The 20,662-nt window shown below is 41.9% G+C and overlaps 2 protein-coding genes across 3 annotated transcripts in view; one reads left to right on the forward strand and one right to left on the reverse strand.

Moving 5' to 3' along the window:
• PCCA (propionyl-CoA carboxylase subunit alpha) overlaps window positions 1-12,499 on the forward strand; it is a 270,494-nt gene extending 257,995 nt beyond the window's left edge. Inside the window, exons 23-24 of the mRNA XM_041478271.1 lie at window positions 8,823-8,900; window positions 12,155-12,499. Of these exons, the coding sequence (XP_041334205.1) occupies window positions 8,823-8,900; window positions 12,155-12,223 (147 nt within the window). The 3' untranslated portion in view covers window positions 12,224-12,499. The remainder of the gene's footprint in view (window positions 1-8,822; window positions 8,901-12,154) is intronic.
• The window catches only part of GGACT (gamma-glutamylamine cyclotransferase), a 28,492-nt gene continuing 20,072 nt past the window's right edge, over window positions 12,243-20,662 (reverse strand). For both annotated transcript variants that reach the window (XM_041478273.1, XM_041478272.1), the window contains exon 2: window positions 12,243-15,503. In XM_041478273.1, the coding sequence (XP_041334207.1) occupies window positions 15,013-15,486 (474 nt within the window). In that variant the 5' untranslated portion in view covers window positions 15,487-15,503 and the 3' untranslated portion in view covers window positions 12,243-15,012. The remainder of the gene's footprint in view (window positions 15,504-20,662) is intronic.

Here is a 20,662-nt window from a genome sequence, read left to right on the forward strand (position 1 = left end):
AGATGGCACTGCACATGGTTCTAATCTCACCATAGCTACCACAAAGACAGCACCATAAAAACTACTAAAGCTGTACAAATTCCTTTATTTACTCAGAGGGCAGGACATGGGCGGGCACTTGAAAATACTTCTTTGTGTTGAGTTTTTTGGCGTGGTTTTTGTGCATGTAGGATTCTGCGCACTGAAAGTGCAGGAGTGGGGAAAGCTCTAGATCCTAATGGTTGCACAGGTAAAGCAGTGTTTTGTTCCTAAAGCAAACACACCCAAGGTGTTCCCACTACTGATTCCAAATTTGGTAGTCTGAACTGTCCACAGCAACAAAGAAAGATCTTAGCTGTCCTGATTGCCTTGCAGCCTTTGCTGTATTTTCACCTATGAACATAGCTTTTGCTTTTTCAGTTTGCTGTCTGTCAGGAATGCAAAGGTGTTTTTCTTCAGCTGTGTTTCCATTGCTTGTTTTTTCCTTTTTAGTAACATCAGCCAGGACAGGTGTTGTTACTAAGCTAAGCATTGGTCAATATGCTAATGCCTAATACCTGGCAGCCTAAATCACTTTAATGATTCCCCCCCCAACTTAAATATGTCAAAGGAAACCACCCCTGGGTGAACACCCCAATGTTATTGAGTCTTTAAGGACTACAGCCAAAAGAAGATGATTAATTATTTTCACAAAAGTTTCTAAATTGCCTCTCTTTCCAGTAGATTAAGATTACTCCATGTTTTGGAAGTTATCACCATTGAAGCAATTTTTCAAATGTAATTTTCTCATATAAAAATCCCTTATGATTTCAGCTAGTGTAGCTATGGGCATTAATACTGCATGGGATGAATTTTTCCCTACCAAAATGTCAGCTGTTAAATGTAGATGCTAATTGTCTCGTAATTTCAAAACTGGGTAACTTGAAGGCTGCTGTTTTAGTTGTGTAAATTATGAAAGACACTACTGTGTTTCCACCTTTTAAAAGTAATTAAAGAAATAAGTTTTAAACTGCATTCATCTTTCAGTTCAGCTGCTTGCATTTTATTTCAATTTCTCCTGTTATTCTTTAGAAGAATAGTTTCTAAGAAAATCTTTATTCACGATTTTTCCATCTCACAAGCCTTGGGAAGGTTTTGCTATGGGAAAATATGTTTTGTTTGACCTCAACTGCTGACATGCTCACTACTACAAAGCAAAACAAAAGAGCTTTCTAAATTCTGTTTGTCACTACTTCATTCATTCCTGTGAAAGAAAAGGTGAAGTTTTAATCTTACCTGTTGCCACCAGGCAGTTGTGTGTTGTTTAAAGTTGTATTTGCCATTCAGACCTCAAAATTCTAAAAAAAAAAATCTCTTTTCAAATCTTATACTAATTGAAATTTATAGCAGAGAAACAACATCCAGGTTAAAACAGAAAAAATATATTTGCTTAAGTTTCACATTCCATTTGGATAAATATGGTATCAATTGTTTAGTAAGATATTATTTAATTTAAATACAACTTTTGTCTTGTGTATGAATGTTTTTTCTTTTGTTGTCTTCCCTTTTTTTTTCCCCTTTCACTCCTTTCCTCGCTCCTGTTCTTCAGAACAAATATAAACTCCACTTGTCAGTTGAAGGGAATTTGCAAACTTGACCAAATATGGTCACAAAGCTTACATAGTTGTTATGATTCTGTGTATTTGACAATTTTCTCGGTTTATCTTTTGGAAAAACCCTGTTGGTAAACAGGAAATGTTCATGGTTGTATAATATCCAGAGTAAAAGTAATTAAATATTTCACCATTTTTATTACTTGGGGCCATGAGTAATAATTGTAGTTACATTGAAAAAAATTTAACTATAATAACATTTCTTAATATATTTTTTTTATTTGACTTGAAAAAGAATTTACTATATATTTTATGCAATTGCACAGTCCGAGATTTGTCTTCCAGTACAGTATAATTAAGAAGGAAATTCTATTATGATAAGATAGAAATAGTCAATATTATTAGAGTTTCCTCCTAGGAGAAAAAATGTTACCAATCCTTTGAGAAGAATTCATACAATTTTTAAATTATTATTTTGGTGTGCTTTGCCTTTTCAAGTAATAAACAACTTTTTAGCTGTTACTAAAAAAATTGATTGATACAGATTAGGCTGAGTTAGCAGAAGAATAGCCCCAGAAGTGCTCTGCCTGAATATCACTTGCCCAGCAGCCTGGGATGGCAGAGGCAGTTGGGGCAGTGTGTTTTGGATAAGTGGGAGTGCAATGACCAGTGCTGATTGCTGTCAGGGGGACATCAGTGACCTTTAGTCAGAGGTCAGAAGATGTGGGATGTGCTATGTTCAGCTTCATTCGTTAAAGGAGTGTGGCAAAAAAAGTTTAGTAATGATTTGTCAAGTACTATTAATTGCTGCTAATTATATTTGCAGTTCTGTAGCTCTGGTTTCAAAGTTAATTTGGAAAGAAGAGAAAACTTGCACTAATTATTTTACGTGGTAATGGACAATGCCAAGGAATTGCAATTGTTGCTTATCCAATTCCTCTTGATTTGTTTTCTTGTTGGATGCTGGCTGCCAGATTGCCAGTAAGTCAGAGAGAAAAAAATCTGGGAAGGGAATGATACCAGCATGGACTAAATTTAAACAACAAATAAACAAACAAAATTCCCAGTATCTTCATAAATAGTGCATGCATACTTAATTCACTGCTCAGTGATTTTGCACAAGCATAAACAAAGTGCATGCTTGCAGTTATTTTGCAGAAGGCTACAAGAGAGGATAACTCTCCTTCATATGGCACTATCTTGCATTGTCCCTTTTCACTTAAAAGGCTCAACAGGGACTTAGGCTGCAGTATAGTGGAAATTGTGAGTGATGTTTACTGCTGTCTTCCCAAAGATGAGGAAGGAGATATCAGTAAAATACAACTCTCACTTCACTTTTAACCAAATCTAAGCTCGTATTTGCTTCGGGCTGTCATTGTTTCTTTCCACTACAGCTCCAAGAGCCTTAAAAATGTTCCGCATCACAGCACCTGTGTTCTAAATATAATGGTCTTAAAAATGTAATTGAGGGATTTTCACTTTTGTAGGCAAATCAGCAGGGTTGATATTGATCTGTCTTTTTAGGGAGCCACAGTGCACCAGAAGGTGATACTGTAGAGGGCCCCGTAAACCCTCGGAGCCTTCTGTCTAATTTGGCAGAAAAACACAGAATGTCGGACAACAAAAGAACGATCCGATTCCGTAAGAAATCTTCATCCCTCCCACCTCCTTTTCACAAGATAAAAAAAAGAGACTTAATTTTTTCAGCTGCACACAATGATTTGGTGCTCACTCTTGCATTGAAACAGTTGCTGTCAAAACAGGCAGGAAACAGTTTTCTTTTAATTGCTGAAATCATTCGGAAGTGCTTCATGCACGGCTTCTATACAGCAGATGCTGTGCATTAATTGGCCTGTGTAGGGCTGACCCAGGGTTCCTTGCAGCGGGCCCAATTTTAGGCAGAGGGTTTAAATAGCTTATTTCTTATTTTGTATAACCTGGTGTACATTATGAGCGCGCCTGCACGTGGGGTATTTCATGGTCTGCAGTTTCTAATGTCATGTGGGTTTCAAAACCTGTGCTTCTCTGGTAATGTACTAGCAGCAGGTAAGCTCTAAATACCATCCATCAGGAGCTAATTTTTTATCCAGATACTCCAATGACTGATGAACCTGTCTTTTGTATGAATGTTCAGCACAGGAGAAAGCCATATGCCCCTGGCACTGGTTCCTATGCATTCTTTACAGTTTGTAGGGAGGAGATTAAGGAAAAAACAAACCCTTACATTTACACGTCTTTCATTTATTTAGCAGTTAGCACTTTCTAAAATAGCTTTATTATTTTTTTTTAACAGTGAAAAGAGATTTAGGTCTTTTAAAGCAATCTGACTACCACTCCTCATTTTCTTTATCGGGAATATTACTGCACACCCTTAATAGGGAACCTTGTTTTGCTACTCCCCGTCTGTTCAAAACAGACCTTAGCCCATTAGAAGGTCCTCCCTTGTGTGGGAAGACCACAGCTGTTACTGTAAATCTCATCCAGTAACTGTATCACCCCCATTTTGTGGCTCTGAAGGATGAAATTGAGAAATGGAATACTGTGCAGTCATCCTTTACATCTCCAATTTTAGGCCTTTGCACATCATTTTCATGCTTTTATTCCAAATCAAACAACATTAGTGAGCAACACCACTCTGTGCTAAATGCCTGGTGTCTAAGCAGCACCTACAATCTTTGTTTTTGAAGGATTTAGGATTGGGAGGCAAGTTGGGGTTTTGTTGTTGGTGGGTTTTTTTAATTTTAGTTTTTTAATAACTAAATTCTTTTCTCTCCTTTGTCCCCCACCAAATCTTTCCCAGTCCCCAGAGTTTTCAGAAGCAGAAATCCAGATGGTAGTGAGGTGCCTAAGATGGAGGATGCTCTGTTATGCCTCCAAAGAGGAAGTGGGAGCTCAGCATGGCTTACAAACACAACTTTAAAAAGGCTTCTGTTTCTTTAAATCCTTCTGAATAAAGTGGATCTAACTTCTTGTGAAGGATATTGGGGGCTTTAATCAGAAATAAGAAGTGGTTTAAATCATTAGCACAACAAAGCAAACTATAAGCTTGAAGATAAAAGTCTCAGGGGAAAGAGTCCTCTGAAAATAAATGGGACTTGATAGATTTCCATATCATTTATAACTTCCCTTAATTACACTTGGAAGACTTGCCAGTAAAACTGGAAAATTGGCAGCCTATATCCATTATAGTAATTTTGCCGACCATGGCAAGCAGCTGGCTTTACTGGATTTTATTTCCCATCACTCACAATTAATCATCAGCTGGAGATGTCTGAAACTCCTCAAAACGTAGCAATACTGTGTGACATTCAGGCCTCCTTAAAATGCTGAAATCTGCTGAGTAAATGGGCCGAGTTCCCCTTCCAGCGAACTCATTTTGGTGCGAGGCAGGCTGCCGGTTAATGAGTGCCACTTCGATAATCGGATGCGAATGTGAACCCTGACCTCATGTCAAAGGAGAGGACGCAGCAAGCTGGATAAAAGATCCGTGATTCAGATCTGCAAACTTTACACCAATTAGACAGAGAGCGGGGAAATACATCAGCGCCCATTGGGTTTATCAGAAAGACTTGTGGGGCTTGTGACCATTTTGTAAGCCTAACATGGGAGACGTCCTGTCACAATCATTAAGTCTTTACCCGATGACGCACCGAAGTCTGCAGAGAGTGCACCATATTCACAAAGATCCGTGCTAGCGACGCCCTCGGGTGTGCGCTGTCTTTTCGTGCTCCCGAGCTCTAAAGAGCCCTGTCTGTGAGTGAGGATGGTCTTTGTGCTCCTCATGTAGGTGCAATGGGAGCAGGTCGGCATTGCTGCTTCTCACATTCCGCTTACACCCTGTGGCGTGAGTTGCTTGGTTGGGAAATGACTGGAGACAATTCCCTGTCCTGTGTGTAACCTTTTGGCCAGCGGAGAGAACGGCCACCGTGCTGTCCCTGAGTGACTCAAACAGCACCACTGACAGTCCCAAATTCACGTTGCAATTGTTAGCAGCATGTTAAGTACCTCCTCTTCAATGATCTTTTCTTTTTCTTTCTCTTTTCTGTTTTTCACTTTTCACTCCTTGAACTGCACCATGCAGAAATAAACTGCTAAAATGCAGACTGCAGGTTTAGCAGTTAATCACTCATTTATTTTGATATACCAAGCAACATAAAGGTCGATTTGTTTGTGGTGTAACTGTGTGGAAAAGATACCTGAGATTAATTTCTTTTAAGAGAAGGAACCCTTTTACTTTACTTGGTTCAAAGAAATGAGATTTTTTTTTTGTTTGATTTTAGTTGCCTGTTTTGACAGATTTGGGTCATCACTGAGACCTCTCTAAATGGAAATGTAAAGATGGTGGTTTTCACTGGTTTACCATCCACTGAAAGAAATAAATTATAGAATGAAAATACAGCATTAAAAGTGGTCCAGATAAATCCTTAAATAAGTTAGACAGCAAGAACTTGTACACATCTCTGCGGTTTTCATTTGCAGGCTAAATAACAGGCAAAATGAAATGTGCAATTATAGAATGAAAGAAATTGGACAATGCCCAAAAGACTGAAAAAGAGGAAAGAGAGATACAAGTGCCTAATTTTAGGATTTGTCGCTTTTCAACACAATGAGTGGAGCTGTAAAGGTTTAACATAAGAACAGTAATTAAACTTCTGTTCTTAAGTGACACTTGCGCCAAGATAATTTTCAACAAATTACACATCATCAGAGGTACTGACACGGCGTTTTCACACGTGGTACCTGCTGAAAGCGCCTCCTTCCTCTCAATTTAGTAAGTATCCAAATTAGTGGATACTTCGGCTATAAGTTTTGTGGGTTGAGGGGGTTGTTTCCTTCCCAGACACTGTGTCCTTTGTCATCAACCCCAGCATGCATTATATAAAACACAAAAACTTCATTTTTGAGAAAGAGGGGAAACTGAGAAGAAATTCAGATTAAGGGATATTTCCATCCCACAATCACTAACACTTCCTGTCATTTTAGCACCATACTTTAGACCTACTGAGACAATTCCATACTTTTCCCATAGATGTGTTTCCAGAACTCTGTTTAGGTAATTGCTGACTGGTTCATTTGCACACCATCCTTCTGATGAAGCCATGCCACAGTTAAATGTAACTGCTCTAGGAGAGAGTTTTTTGTGGCCTTGTAATTAGGCCACTGAATTCAGATCTGTTGTCCTTAGCATCTCAATCTTCAGCAACCCCTAGAGGCCTGTGTTCTTGGCTCTCTGATAGCAGAGCTTAACCAGAGGGTGGCAAAGTTGTTTCTGAAATGCATAACAGCACTATTAAAAAAAAAAACCACAAAAACAACAAAAAAACTCAAAAACTCTTCCAACAAAATTTCTTGCCTGTTTTTTTCCCCTTCTCTTTGAATCCAAAGTAGATATTCATTGCTTCCTCATAACCTCAGAAATGTTAGGAAAGTTGAGAGCAGATGGAAGAAAAGTAATGAGATAGGGAAAAGGAGAGGAGAAGAAGAAGGGAAAGGAAGAGTGAGCTGCTGGGACAAGGCTTTGGGCAGAGCAGCAGGTGTGGAAGGAAGGAGACAAAAGACAGGGAAAGGGAATAGAAGGGAAATAACTGGGGACAAAGAACAAGTCTTTGATACTATTCACCAAATTGGACACCTGCTAATGACTTAACTGCTTGCCTGAAGCTCAGGATGAAATTTCTGCAGGGTAAGTGTTGGGTTTTGGTTAGTCTCTGTATCCAGGTAGTACACCATATTCCCATAGCAAATGCTTTCCGTATTTCCCCTCCAAAACCTCTCATACTGTTGTTGCCAATCTGTTGGAGAAAGGGTGTGTAAGCACCTTTTAAAATAATGGGTTTTGTTTTGTTTTGTTTTGCTCAGAATCCCTAAGCAGATATCAGTGCTTTTTAGTCAGTTAGTGAAAAAATAGCTTTACTTAAATTTTTGGAATGTTCTTCATGCAATGTACATTTGATCTCTGACTTCACATCTGTCTGTTAGTATATTCCTCCAAAGTGGTACACACTTATCCTTAAATATGTATTATTAATTTTACATATAATTAGAGAAATATATCTATGTGTATATATGTGTGTATATAAACAAACATTTTGTTGGCACTGGCACATATAACAGTGCATAAACCAGATTTCTGTAGGTTTCCCTGTTTCATGAAACTTGGATATCAGAGTGAAAGCCTCCCAAACTTGCTGAGATAATGAGAGAATAGCAGACTCCATCTGCAAAAGAGCCCAATGAAAAGATTTGCAGTGGGCATTCGGAACCAGGCATCCCATAGGAGTGTACAGGTCCTAAATCCTGGCATGTAGGTCCTGGCACCCTTCCTTCCCGGCATGCATCATCTTTGTGGAATGACCAGCTGTTCACTGGCTTGCACTGGGTAAATTCCAAATCCCTTGTTTTGCCTCTTGTGTTTAGGCAGCCTCCACAGCCACTGTCAAGCCTTGAGCGGCAGTTTCCTCTGTGCAAGGTGGTCCAAGACCCTGGAGGGAGGATCTGACTGGGAGGCACTGGGAGCCCAGCAGAGCAGCCCAGTGGGTTCCCAGTGACCTTGAGCTTGCACATGCCTGCTAGCAGGACACAAACAAACAGAAAAAGGAAACCTCAGTGTTTCCTTTGAAACTCTGAGCTGTGGTGAAAGTGATGCGTTTGTCTCTGCGGTTCCTCCCCTGTTGATGAGAACTGGTGGCTCCTCACTGATGTGCTCCTTTCTGTCAGTCCAAAGTCATCAGCCACCATCAGAGGCTGCCATGTGCAGAGGTGACACATTCTCCTCAGCATCAGCCCACTGGGTCCTGCTGGACCTTCCAGCCCAAGCTCCCCCGGACACCTGCCAAGGAACTTCTGGCTTCTGAATCAGTATGAGTATCTGTGGGCCATGCACCAGGGAAGCAAAGCAGAAGTTCCCTGGCCAAAAATGCACAAATTAGATTTTGCTCTGCATTTAATTGATGTTGAACTGTGGTGGTGTGAACATTGGAATCTGGAACTGAATGGATGGGATGGGAGAAGGAGCCTTTCAGGTTTGCCTAGGGTAATAGTTTTAAGCAGCTGATTTCTTTTCCCCCTTATTTTGCTGCCAGTTTTGTGATTGTCATTTGTGCTGTGACTGTGTAACTGGCTGGCTTGACTTGTGTCATGAAAGTCTTTATAGCATTTAATGAAATAATCCTTTTATTTTCCATAAGAATCATCACACTTAGAACATTTCGAATCCTCTATTCTCATTTTGTACTGCTTGAATTTCATCAGGTTTCGGAAGGTCAAGAGATTTGTGTAATTGAAGCAATGAAAATGCAGAACAGTATGATTGCTGCTAAAACAGGCAAGGTAAGCCACCTTAGGTCACTTAAAACCATATGTAACTTGTCAACAGGATAGAATTTAAAAAGGAAAAAAGGAGGATTTTGATTGTTAAGGAATTAAGTCTGATTGTTGTAAGTCTTTCAAAGTGAGGTGTCTTTAATTTTGTAACATTTGCATCTGCTGTGAATGCTGTTAAGTAGTTCCGAGCCTTAGATAGCACAGCAGGAAATAGTTTTACTGGCTTCAGAAATTCATATAACCCTTTCTCATAAATTATTTGTTTTCTGTGATGTTACAATGCCAAGTTGAATTGAAAGGTGTTGCAGACCATTTATCCAAATTTCATCTTTCCAGAGAAGAGAGATCTCTTTGCCAGTTAATTATTTAATGGCAAATAATTTGTCATTTAAAAAAAACCCACCCAGAACAAGGCATAGAAAGTTCTTTTGCAGGAGGGAGAAAACAGCAATTTTTTTTATTATTGTGACTGTTAAGTATCAAGCCTAGATCTGCATATTTGTTAAACTTTGCAAGGCTATGCATTAGCCTCTCCTGCTTCTGAGGGATCAGCATTGCAGTGTAGGATGTGCTAAAACCAGCACTCTAGGCAGGGAACTGGTTAAGCTTATATGACAAGAGCATGCTCTAAACCCGAGTTGGTCTGAGGACTGTCAGACCTCAAGCTGGGACTTCAGAGCATCCCTGTGCCAGATTATAATTCCCAGCCTGAAACCATCACCTAGATGTGGGTCCCAGATCCATCCTTTCCAATGGGAGGGCATGGTGTGGATCTGGATGATACATTCTCCTCTGTTGCTGATTTCCTAACCTGCCCTAGCCCACCTCTGCCTGGGTCAAGCCCCTCTGCTCTCTCTGAGGCACAAACCCCAGGGCAGGAGCCTTCAGCCCACGTGGAGGCAGCAGGGAGCCTGACTGCGGCAGGGACAGGGCACTGGCAAGGTTTGCTGAGATCTCAGGATGGCTCTCAATGCCAAGGACTGTTTGTGTGTTTACAAGAAAGGCTTTTTTGGCACAGCTCTAAAATTGTCACCCAGGCTGGGTCCCAGACTTGCCTCTTCCAGTGCATCCAGTGCAAAATTGGGTCTCAAGAGAAAAAAATATTGAGAGGAGTATGTTCCCGTTCCTTTTGCTCTAACATTGCCACTTTATTATTTTATTTCATGCATTAATTTCTATATAATTTATTTTCTCACTTGATTAATATTCCCAAGCATTTTGTTTTTCATCTGCCGTTATTTAACCCCTTACTGCTGCTCTTTGCATCCACTGGTTTTAACTAGAATTTGTAATTAAAATGCCATTCCCTCTCCCACCCAGCCCATTTATTTTTCACTTTAACCTTCCCTTTTCCACCAAGGTGTTCTGCAATCCATGGGTCTGTTCCTTACCATCCTGCTTGTACTTCTAATAATAAATACTTCCCACTCCCTCAGTACAGATGCCACATTAAACCCGTGTTTGGTTTATTAATCCTCCCAGGTAGGATGTGAAAGGTGCACAGGCCATTCAGGAGGTCTCATGTGTGCCTTGAAATGTCCCCTTGGTGTGCCCATTTTAATGGCAAGCGCATTATTTGACCTTTAGAATGTTAAGAATTTGAATAAGCACAAAGGTTTTGGGCTGTTAGAAATGAAGCTGCTAAACAGAATTCATCCTGTTCTGCAGTGCAAAGTCATGGCTCTGAGTGCTAAAATAACTTGGCCTCTCCACAGGAATGGGATGTTTGGCACAGGCTGTTAGTCCATGTTTGATGCTTTGAAACTGTGTTTTGAAACTCAGTTCATTTGTCTTCAGCTGGAAGACGTTCCCATTTTCATTCCTGACTTGAATTCCTTTTCTGTATCAAACCCCATCTTCCTGTTTGTAATTGAGAGAAAAGTGGCTTGTTTTTATCTACTTTGAGTTTACTCCAGCTGCAGGTGGCTTAAAAATGAGAGAAAGCTGTAGATGAACTGGCAAGCGTCCTGTCTTCTCCAGGACAGCTGCGCCTGGGTCAGCACAAGGAGCCGGCCCCGCTGCACAGCAGAAATTGCTGGGGAGTTTGAAACTCTGGTTAACTCTGATGTTTGCTGAACCTCGGCTTTGTAGAAAAAGAAAAGCAAGGGGTAGAATGTTTTTCACACTGCTTTCACCTCCTAGAAGACTGGGGCTCAGCAACTGGGTACGCTGCCCAGCTTCTGATTTAGAAATGAAGCCCTTGTTTGTACGTATCACGCTGTCTTTGCCCGTGCTCAGCATCATTTCTGGAGCAGGGCTGTGAGTGTGCCTGTGCTCCAGAGATCTGCTCACAGCTCACCTGCCTTCACACTGTCCAATGTGGATGTGGGCAACAGCGTGTCCATCATAGCCTGGTACTCGGGGTATGCTGTGCATTTCCTCCAGGAGCCCAGGGTAGTGTTTGGATGATTAAAATGAGCTATCTGCTGGACAAGGATTTGGGCATGTCAGTAGGAGCTCTGAATTAATACTGGAAGCAAGCTCTATACAGCTTCAAATATTTTCTATTGCTTCATGTGCTGAAAGGGAATTCAAACATGCTGCAGCCTTTTATAGAGGAAATAAGAGACTAGTGTAAGATGTTTGTGTTTTAAAATTCAGGAATCTGCATGGGAGTATGTAATTCATCTACAGATACAGTTGCACTTATTTGACAGTGGTAGCCCTTTGCCAAGTTCAGTTATGTTAAAGGATCCCAATTCAGATTTGAATCATCTATTCCAACTCTTTGGAGAGAGAGAAACCCACTTCAAGGCTGCAGTTCCAAAATTCTGCTATATTTGAAAACTGCAATTAAAGAAATGGTGGAATATTTCATTGCAACTTCCCATCAAGAGTATTGAAGAATCAGCCTGTCCTCTATTTAAAACAAATAAACAGCAGTGCAACCAGGTGAAAAAAAGGTGCATTTTCATTTTAAAAAGTGGCATCTCTATCTGACATTCAGGTCTTCAAGCATCTCTGTTGCAAGCAAACCTGATGGTAGGTGCCTGAATACCCTGATGGGGTTGGACACCATTTGTCAAGCACTGGTCCTCAAAACTCAGCTGGGCTCTGAGCACTGGAGTCGAGCACTCAGCGTCTCGAGGCCCTGGCAGCACAGGTGGATCTGTGTCCCTGGGGTGTCCTCAGGCTGCACAGTGGGCATCACCCGTGCATGCAGACACAGTGCTCTGTGCAATACAAACCACGTCAGCCAAGCCATTTATCTCACCAGCCTACCAAGGAAGGGTTTAAATTCTGCTGTTTCTGTACCCTAGGTAAAAGCTGTGCACTGCAAAGCTGGTGACACCGTTGGAGAAGATGATCTGCTGGTGGAACTGGAATGAAAGGTTACCTCCACACTGCTGAATTAACTAAGCCTTTATTATTTTTATCTGTAAAGTAACATTAAGACAATTCAACACAGAAAACAGACAGTACTATGCACAAGATTTTATACAGGCATATTTACTGTATCAGTGGTTAAGACAGCAAACACAGATGTTAAATCTTGGCAACAGATCCCAGATTTTTACTTCCAGAAATACTTGTACATAACCTTTGTAATGCTTTGATTTTTCAGGATCAAATAAAATCAATAAAATACCATTTCTGCTTTGAAACAGGAAAAGCCTCTTTTTTTTAAAAAAAAGAAAACACAACAAAAGCCAAAATCTGATTTGTCTTCTCCACAGCAATGTCCCTGGTTTGAGGCCCCAGCCAGGCTGTACAGAATGGCTGGCAAGAATGAAAAATTAACCACTGAGCAAACTGAGCAGTTCTCCTTTACTCTGTAGAAGTGCTGCACAAGTACCACCAATGGCTTAAATTCTGATCAGATTTATTTTGAATTAGGATATATATTTATTGAATTATTACTTATTAACTAATAATAAATTATTATAGAATTACTTTTAAATACTTCTATATTATTATATTTTTAATGCTTTGTATAGATTAGATTTAAATTACAGCTTAGAGGCTTTATTTTGCTAGTGCAGACATTTGTCATGTATTTTCATTTAAAGTTGTAAGGGAATTGTCTTCTTATATTCAAACTCCATACTCAATTTCCCCACCGTTATCTTCTTGATAGTGATTACTGGATGCCTTTACAGAAGGAGCTGCCACTGTTCTCAGAGGTCTTTAGCTGCCCCAAGGTACTGCTGAGATCATGTGTTGTCCCTCAGACCAGGCCTCCTCCTGACTGCTCACAGGGAAGGGAGACAAAGGGACCCTGACCACTGCCCCCGAGTGGAGCGTGCCTGCTCTCATTTGCTTGCCCAGGATGTGCAGAGTCCTGCTACTTCCCAGAAAGAAACCCTCTGGCCAGAGGTGCCCGGGCCCTTTACTGGAAGGTGAAGGATGAAAACAGTTGGTGACAGGGCTGGTGACTCATGTTCAACCAGGAAAGTTTGATTCTGCTTGAAACTTCTGACTGAAGAGGCATTCTTCCTGTTATTGAGACACTGCTAATTAACTACATCACATGGTCGAGGGGGAATATGTAGTCCAGGGATCTGCTTAGGGAATTAGTTTATAAAACTCATCAAGATGAGGAAGGAGAGTGTTTGGATAGTACCTGCCTTCCAGGAAAATTAATGTTTTTTTGTGGTTGGAGAAACTGAGGCAAGCACGCTGCAGATCTCCTTACAAGTCTCCTTAGTGCCATCTTACCCCTTCCCAAAGGAGCACGGTTCAGTCTCTGCAGGTTGCCCTACACAGACAAGTACTGTAAAGAGACACAAGAATTCTACTAGCAAGTTACTTGTTTTGCTTCTTGCAGCAACATAAAAGCTTTTCTAAATGAGATGCAGCGGTGCCTACTACTGCTAAAGTTTAGGCTGATTCCCTACCCCGGATCTCCTCTGGCCATCACAGGGCTACTGGCAGTGAAGCAAAAGTACAATATTGTTCTTAATTGTATGTATCCTTGCTGCATTTGATGGTACTTTGGCTCACTGCATGGCACACAATGCCTGCTCTCATCCCTTTGGCAGCTTTATACGCTTATCTGTACCAAACACTGCAGCTGAAGGAAAATATAAGGCACAGGAGTGTAACAACAGAAAGCCACAGTTTTTCCAGATTGTACAGAAACCAGCACAGTTGGTTGGGTCAGGGGGACAATAGTCTTCTTTACATATTTTTTCCCAATTTAAATGTTGCAATAATCACAGTACATGTCCTTTGGATATTTTTATCATGTATATACAATTTTTCCCCCCTTAGGAAACTCAGTTTGCATACGATTGCAACTTCTGCATTAAAATGCTTGGCAAAAAGTCACCTTGACAGTAAGTGCTCACAACAGCTCCAGTGTAGATTTGCTTTCCTGGTCCCCAACAGCCCCCAAAAGAGAGAGACACACACACACACACACAGGCACACAGACACACACAACCCCCAAATCCTACAGTCACGCAGTGAATGGAAGCAGAACCCAAAGTGCTTAGAATGTAAAATTAAAAATAGTCTTAAATGTGATTATTTTCTATTCTCTCAGTATTTCTTGACAGTGCCTTTTAAAACTAAACATGGTTTAAAAATAGACCTTTCCAGTTCAGAAAAAAACCTCATTGCAATGAATAATCTTTAGGCATAATCTTTACATTTTCTCCAGCAATTCCCTATTTGTCTAGAAGCACCAAGTTATCTGATCAGCGTTCCCTGTTTACATGCAGTTGTCTACTAAACCCATTACAAGTCAATATTCAATAGGAGTTGTGCTTTACTTTGCAGACATTTAAATCAGTTTCAAATTTTGTCAATTCAGGGAAAAAAAGTTAATCCGTTCCTCTGCCTTTCACTGACCTCCATTATTATGCACCAAGGCAAAGGGGAAGTTGAGGGAATAATTAGACCCCAGACCCGATGTGCACATAGTTATTTTACACCTGGTGCAACCCAGTTACCTGCAGCAGGCTGGGGGGGCCAGGACGACACTGACTGCCTGGGGAGGAGTCTGCAGCTCTGGGCCTACAGGACTTCAACGCTAGCGCCAAGGCTCCTGGGTTGGGAAGGTTACAAGAGCTCCTGCATTTTAATAACAAGGTATTACAGCTTTCCTGGAAAGGTTACCGAGCAACACCTGCTTAGCACTATGTCTTCGGCCAGGCCGCGTCGCCTCCCGTTTCTATTCCCGGCTTTCCCGTAGCACGTAGGAGAGGCCGTGCTTCCCCGAGGAGTCGTAACTGTCATAGTAGGGGAGCCCGACCCACTCGGGCGGGTACGTGGCCGTGCTGTACACGAAGCACTCCAGGACGCCGTCGGCCGCTGCCCGCGCCTCTCCCGCGCCGCCCTTCCCCTCCCACTCCACCACTTGGATCCGCATCAGGGTGCGCTGGTACATGTCTGGGCAGCCTTCGAACTCATCCAGGAACTGCAGCATCTGCTCATCGACAGAGTAAATCTCCCCCGCAATGTGGTGGCCTGTCCCCGGGATGTTCAGCATGTAAGGAATATTGTATTTCCCTGCAATCACCAGCGGGTACTTCTCCACCGTGTGGCCCTTTCCTTGGAATTTCGCCAGGCCTTTGGCCGTGTTGATCATGTGCTTGTAGTTGGGCTGGCCCTTCTTGAGCGTGCCGTAGACGAAGACACGGGCCATCGTACTTGCGAAAGCAGCTGAAAGACAAAGAGGTACGTTAGCCACAGGGCCAGTGCCCTGGAGAGCCACGGCCCTGCCAAGGCACCTCCTACACAAAAGGCTGTTCTGGCACGTGCAAAAGTGGTCTCGTAGTCCTATACCACATTTAAGTATCATAATCAATTCAAGTATCTTGAAACTTTTCAGACAACTGCATCAGTGAAAAACGGAGACCAGGAGAAAGTCAGCCTTCTGCAGTTCTTTGCTGTAGCCAAATTACATTCTCTAAAGAATCCCAAACATCAGCTAACACATTCCTGACCCATAGGAAAAGCTCTAAATATTTCTTTATTTTTCTGTCTCTCACCATTATGGGAGGTGCTGCAGCAAGTGTGTGATGTCGTGCTCAGTGACTCCCCAAAAGCAAGAGTAACCTGGTGTGGAGTCATCTCATGGATGTGCTGGTGGATTTGCAATAATGCCAGCACTGAGGTCCCGCTTGCTGAGTGACGGACAAATGCTGAACAGCAAGCTGTGGGGCCAAGGGAGAAACCAGGTAAAGCCATGTTTCTCCTCTCTTCCCCAGAGAGACACCCCAAAGTGTTAAATCACCTCAAGTAGCTGGTCTGCACATCTGTGAGCCCACCCTTGAAAACAGAGCCTAAACAACCACTTGTTCTATCTATGAGCATGAAACACTCAAAACTGGTTTAAATGGGATAAAAGACTGCCTTTACTGAAACATAACAGGGGGGAAAGGTACCTTCATAGTTCCTGCATTGTTTTTTCACACTGTGCTGTGTTTGTCCTCCATCATTTCTGTAGGGTAGAAGCAGTTCTTGCACTGTGATGTTTTCCCACATTTTACCTGTGGTCACTGACTGGGCAGAGCCTGCCTCATCCACAGTCATCTGGCTGGGCCAGACACCCAACATCAGAGGAGCCAGTGCAGCTCCTCTTGGAAAGAGTATCATTAAATAATGTATTTCAAGTTTGAGAAATATTTAAAAACAGACTGGAAGTAGAAATTTAATCTATTTTCTGCAATTTACTCTTATTTTAGTAAACTGTTAGGTTTGGTCAGTTATCCAAAAGGATGTGTTGCTGGCTGAACAGTGTCATTTAAAAATCCTCAATAGCCAAGCAATTTCTCCTTTGGTGAAGCAAACGGTTTTTCTCTGTATCAAAATACAGCTTTCCAAGCAAAAACAGTGTGTGCCTTCATTTACTGGCAAACTGCTTTCACTTAGGGGAATAAGAACGCACTGATTTTTTCCCCGTATTTTATCAGATATACTTCAGAGTAATTTATCCCTCATTACATAAATGAGCTTTTTTCTTGGATGCAGCTCATTCCCTCACAATAAAAAGAGCATTAATATTCAGTCGGCCCGAGTCTCTTTTATAAGAAAAATCATTACCTTTCAGATTGTGTTTTGAATAACAAACACAGATCCTTCAGGAAGAAACTTGTCCCAGTGGGGATTGAGAAAGGATCAGAGTTAAGCATTGAAACATGCAATTAATTCCCATTAGGGGATTAGGGCACTCGTGTTCACTTTGAATCAGAAAAATGAATTGTGAATTAAATTGTTCACAACCAAGAGGTTACTTGTCAGAGTTAATAAGTTAAAAAATAAAAAGGGAAACCTAAAACGCACATAAAAAGCTCTATAGCGAGTGGTGCATCTGTAAGGAAAAGGTACGCTTCATTTCCATTAAACAAAAGCCCTGTCCCTACTGTACAGCTGGAGATAAGCTTCCAAAAAGTTCACAGAGTGTCACCATTTCCTGAAACTGGTGAAAACAACTTCCCTGTATCTGATGGCACAGCAGCTGGCTGTTGGGAAACATCACCCATTTAAAGAAAGGCACCCATCATCCCAGTGCAGAATTCAACGGCAACAAAGGAACTTGCTAACCCAGGTTTGGGCAAGTGTTTCTGATTTAGCCTTCGAGCAGACTGATTCAGCAGGCAGTGCAAACGGAGATGGAGGGGGAAGCTGAAGTTTCAGCCACAGCTCCCTGTGGCACTTCTGTGCCCCACAGTGGCCCTCACTCACGCTGGATGGGCTGAGCACAATGACTTCTCCTTCTATTAAAAAAAAACAAAAACAACAACAAAGCAAAGCCCAGCCCTCCAGCCAAGGAGGGATTGAAATAAACTTGGTAATAACATTTCCTGATCATTGCTCCATATAAATAAGACATACACAATTTTCTGTGCAATAAATCTGGTCTCCAGTGTGCTGTGTGTTGCTCTGCAGAAAGGCTGTAGATGTATTAGCATCACTTAAAGCACTCGCAAATCCTGGGCTTTTAAAAGAGTTTTAGCCACCTTGTGGCAGGAGAGCACAGAGCAGAATTGTATTTGAGGGTCATTTCACACTGCTTCCACTACACAGCTGAAAGGAGTTATAGATGGCATCCCCTTGCTGAATCACCAACAAGAAGTTGCCTTTTCTCACTTAATCCAGTTTGACATTTCTTACCTTCACTAAACCACCTGAGAGGAAAAGAAAACCCACCAAAAACCAAACAAAACCCGCCCAGACTTATACTGAATATTAGCTGGCAGGACAAAACAAACCCATTCAGAAAGTACTTTCATGAAATATTCATACCGGAATCATGAAAATTTAATGGCAAGGAGAAACACGAGTGAAATTTGTACGTCATCTCGGCAAACTATTTCTTTTAGCTATGAAAGATGACCTGCCAGATCGCTTGTGGCATCTGTAGCTAGTTGCTTCATCAGGCAAGATGCAAAGATCAGAAAGCAGAGGAACTATTTCAGCATCACACAGGTAGGTGGTGTTGGGTGAAAAGTGGCTCACAAGTGGTGCTAGCCAGGACCTGGCTGCTTCTCCCCATTAGTGCTGGTAGGGCGGCAGCACTGTATCCACATCCACCCTCACCCACCAGTGGAGTTCTGGGTCAGAGCTTTGATTTTCCCTCTCGAGGCCCAACAGCTCCAGCAGGGTGAGAGAAGGGTGGGCGGCCATGGGGCCAGTTGCTGGCTCACTCCCCCTGCACTCACAGATGAAGCTGCAACCAGGCTCTTTGCTCCCAAGTTGTGCCCAAAGCAAGACCTTGCTCCCCAAGTGGCAGCAGCTTTGGAAAAAAAACACCTTTTTTTTTTTTTTAAATTTTTTTTTTTAACCACAATTCAGACAGGACCCTACCAGCTTCTTTTAAAAATGAAGCATGGCCCCAGAGCTGTACATTACACTGGCTCCAGGGCTGTTTGTAATCATGCTCTCAGTGGGTTTGGGAGAAGTTTCAACAAAATAAAACCTAACTCAGAAAGTATCCATTTCTCTCACTCCATACAGTAACATTATTTTCCCTTGAGAAAAATTCTCTGCATTGGCTCTGTGACCAGATATAGTTACACATTAATTCTTCAGAAGTTTCTTAAAAACTGTAGGAAACAGGTGAAAAAACAAAATGCCTTGAACTTTAAACTTGAGCCCAGTCTGTTTGAATGAAGGGAGTTTTAAGGTCACTCTTCACTCAATGCTAACTTTCAAGAAGGACTAACATGCCAGAGAGGACTCCTGGGACCGCATCCTGTTGGTCCTTTGATGCTTTCATTTTGTTGCTTGCTATTTTCTTTATAGCACAGACAAGGGCTTCCTGCCTGGGCCGACCCCTTCCCAACCTTGCTGAATACCTCGGAAAAAGTTTATGGCAAGACACCTTTCTTACATTAACCACAGAGGCACCAGCGAAACGATGGCTTCTTTGAAATCAAGAGGTTATGGTCTCCTCGCAGCAGTCACCCGCTCCGAAACCGTGAGGCACTGGCTTGTGAAAACAAACAAGAGTATTGGAGTAACCAGGGCCATGCTGGATGCTACTGGGCACTACCTGAAACTCCACTTAAACTTTGCAGACTCTTTTCATTTCTTCCTTGGAAAACTCACATCCCCAAACCAACACTTCTGTGCTTAAACTGGAGTATTTTGTGAGTCTCTGCCAGGAGGCAGAGTGAGAATGCAAGGCATCAATCACAGTACTGCTCACGTGCTTTGTACCCCTTTGTCATCAAAAACATTTGCCTTTTGTCTGTTTGAAAACATTCCAAATCACTTTCAACTGAACTGGTTAGAGAAAATGCGTTAGATTCATTTTTATTGCTTACAGAAAGAGTTTAATTCCCAAAGTGACTTTTAGAAGGTCTCAAAGTCACAAACAGATAAAACCACCACCTGCAAAAAGATGATGGGAATGGAATGCAAAACACACACTGGACACATTAGACTGATTAACAGGCTAAATTTCTAGAAAGTGCAGACAGGAGGGGATTGCCAGCACATCAGGACAAGAAAAGGCAGATGAAAAAACCAGAAGCTCAGTGGATGTGGACAAACTGAGTTGAGAGGAAGGAGGGAAAAGTTGTCACCTCAAGAGAAAATTATTTAAGTAAATATTAGGACAAAACAGTCAATACTAAGTCATGTTGTACAGGTTTCACTGCAGTCTTGGGGCCTCAATTCAGAAACCTGTGGACTACAAAACTATTTACAATGAGCTCAGGGCAGAGTACTGAGTCCAGAATTATTTTACTTTGGCCAAGAATGAACCAGCAGGAGCTTAAACAGGAGCTGATGAGATGGGGCATAATCACCTACAAATATAGGTAAAGGTTTTAAGAAGAGACAGTTGATTGTCTGCACACACGAACACACAGCCAGCCACAGATAGATTCTTTTTTGCACAGAATCATTAACGTGGATAGGAACAGCTTTCTAATTGTAAGAACAGAGAGACATAAGAATAACTGTAACAAATGATCCCAAAAAAGCTTGAGGGCCAAGTGCTCTCTGTCTTAGGGTGGTCAACAACAGATACCACAGCATCACAGCACAAGAACAGGGCAAGACATTTAATTTTATAGGACAAGACTACAGAGTTGGGTCCAGACCCTCCCCAAGTCAAAGTGATGAGCATTGAGCGTTGTGCTGTGTAAAGGCCTTTTCTTCCTGTGAGCTCTCATACCTCTTTTTGTGTCAGCAATGGCAGCAGCAGCATGGCAGGCAGCCCCAGGCAGTGACTGCACATGTGTGCATGAAGCCAGATTACTGTGGGGTCTTTCCTTGATGCTGCTGCTTCATCTTCCTGACTCAGGGGGCTCTGTGCACCTCCTCAATGCCACCAGATATTTTTCCAGTGTTTACTCTTGATGGCTGAC

The sequence above is a fragment of the Pyrgilauda ruficollis genome, unplaced genomic scaffold (assembly GCF_017590135.1).
Source record: "Pyrgilauda ruficollis isolate IOZ18807 unplaced genomic scaffold, ASM1759013v1 scaffold44, whole genome shotgun sequence".
Lineage (NCBI taxonomy): Eukaryota > Metazoa > Chordata > Aves > Passeriformes > Passeridae > Pyrgilauda > Pyrgilauda ruficollis.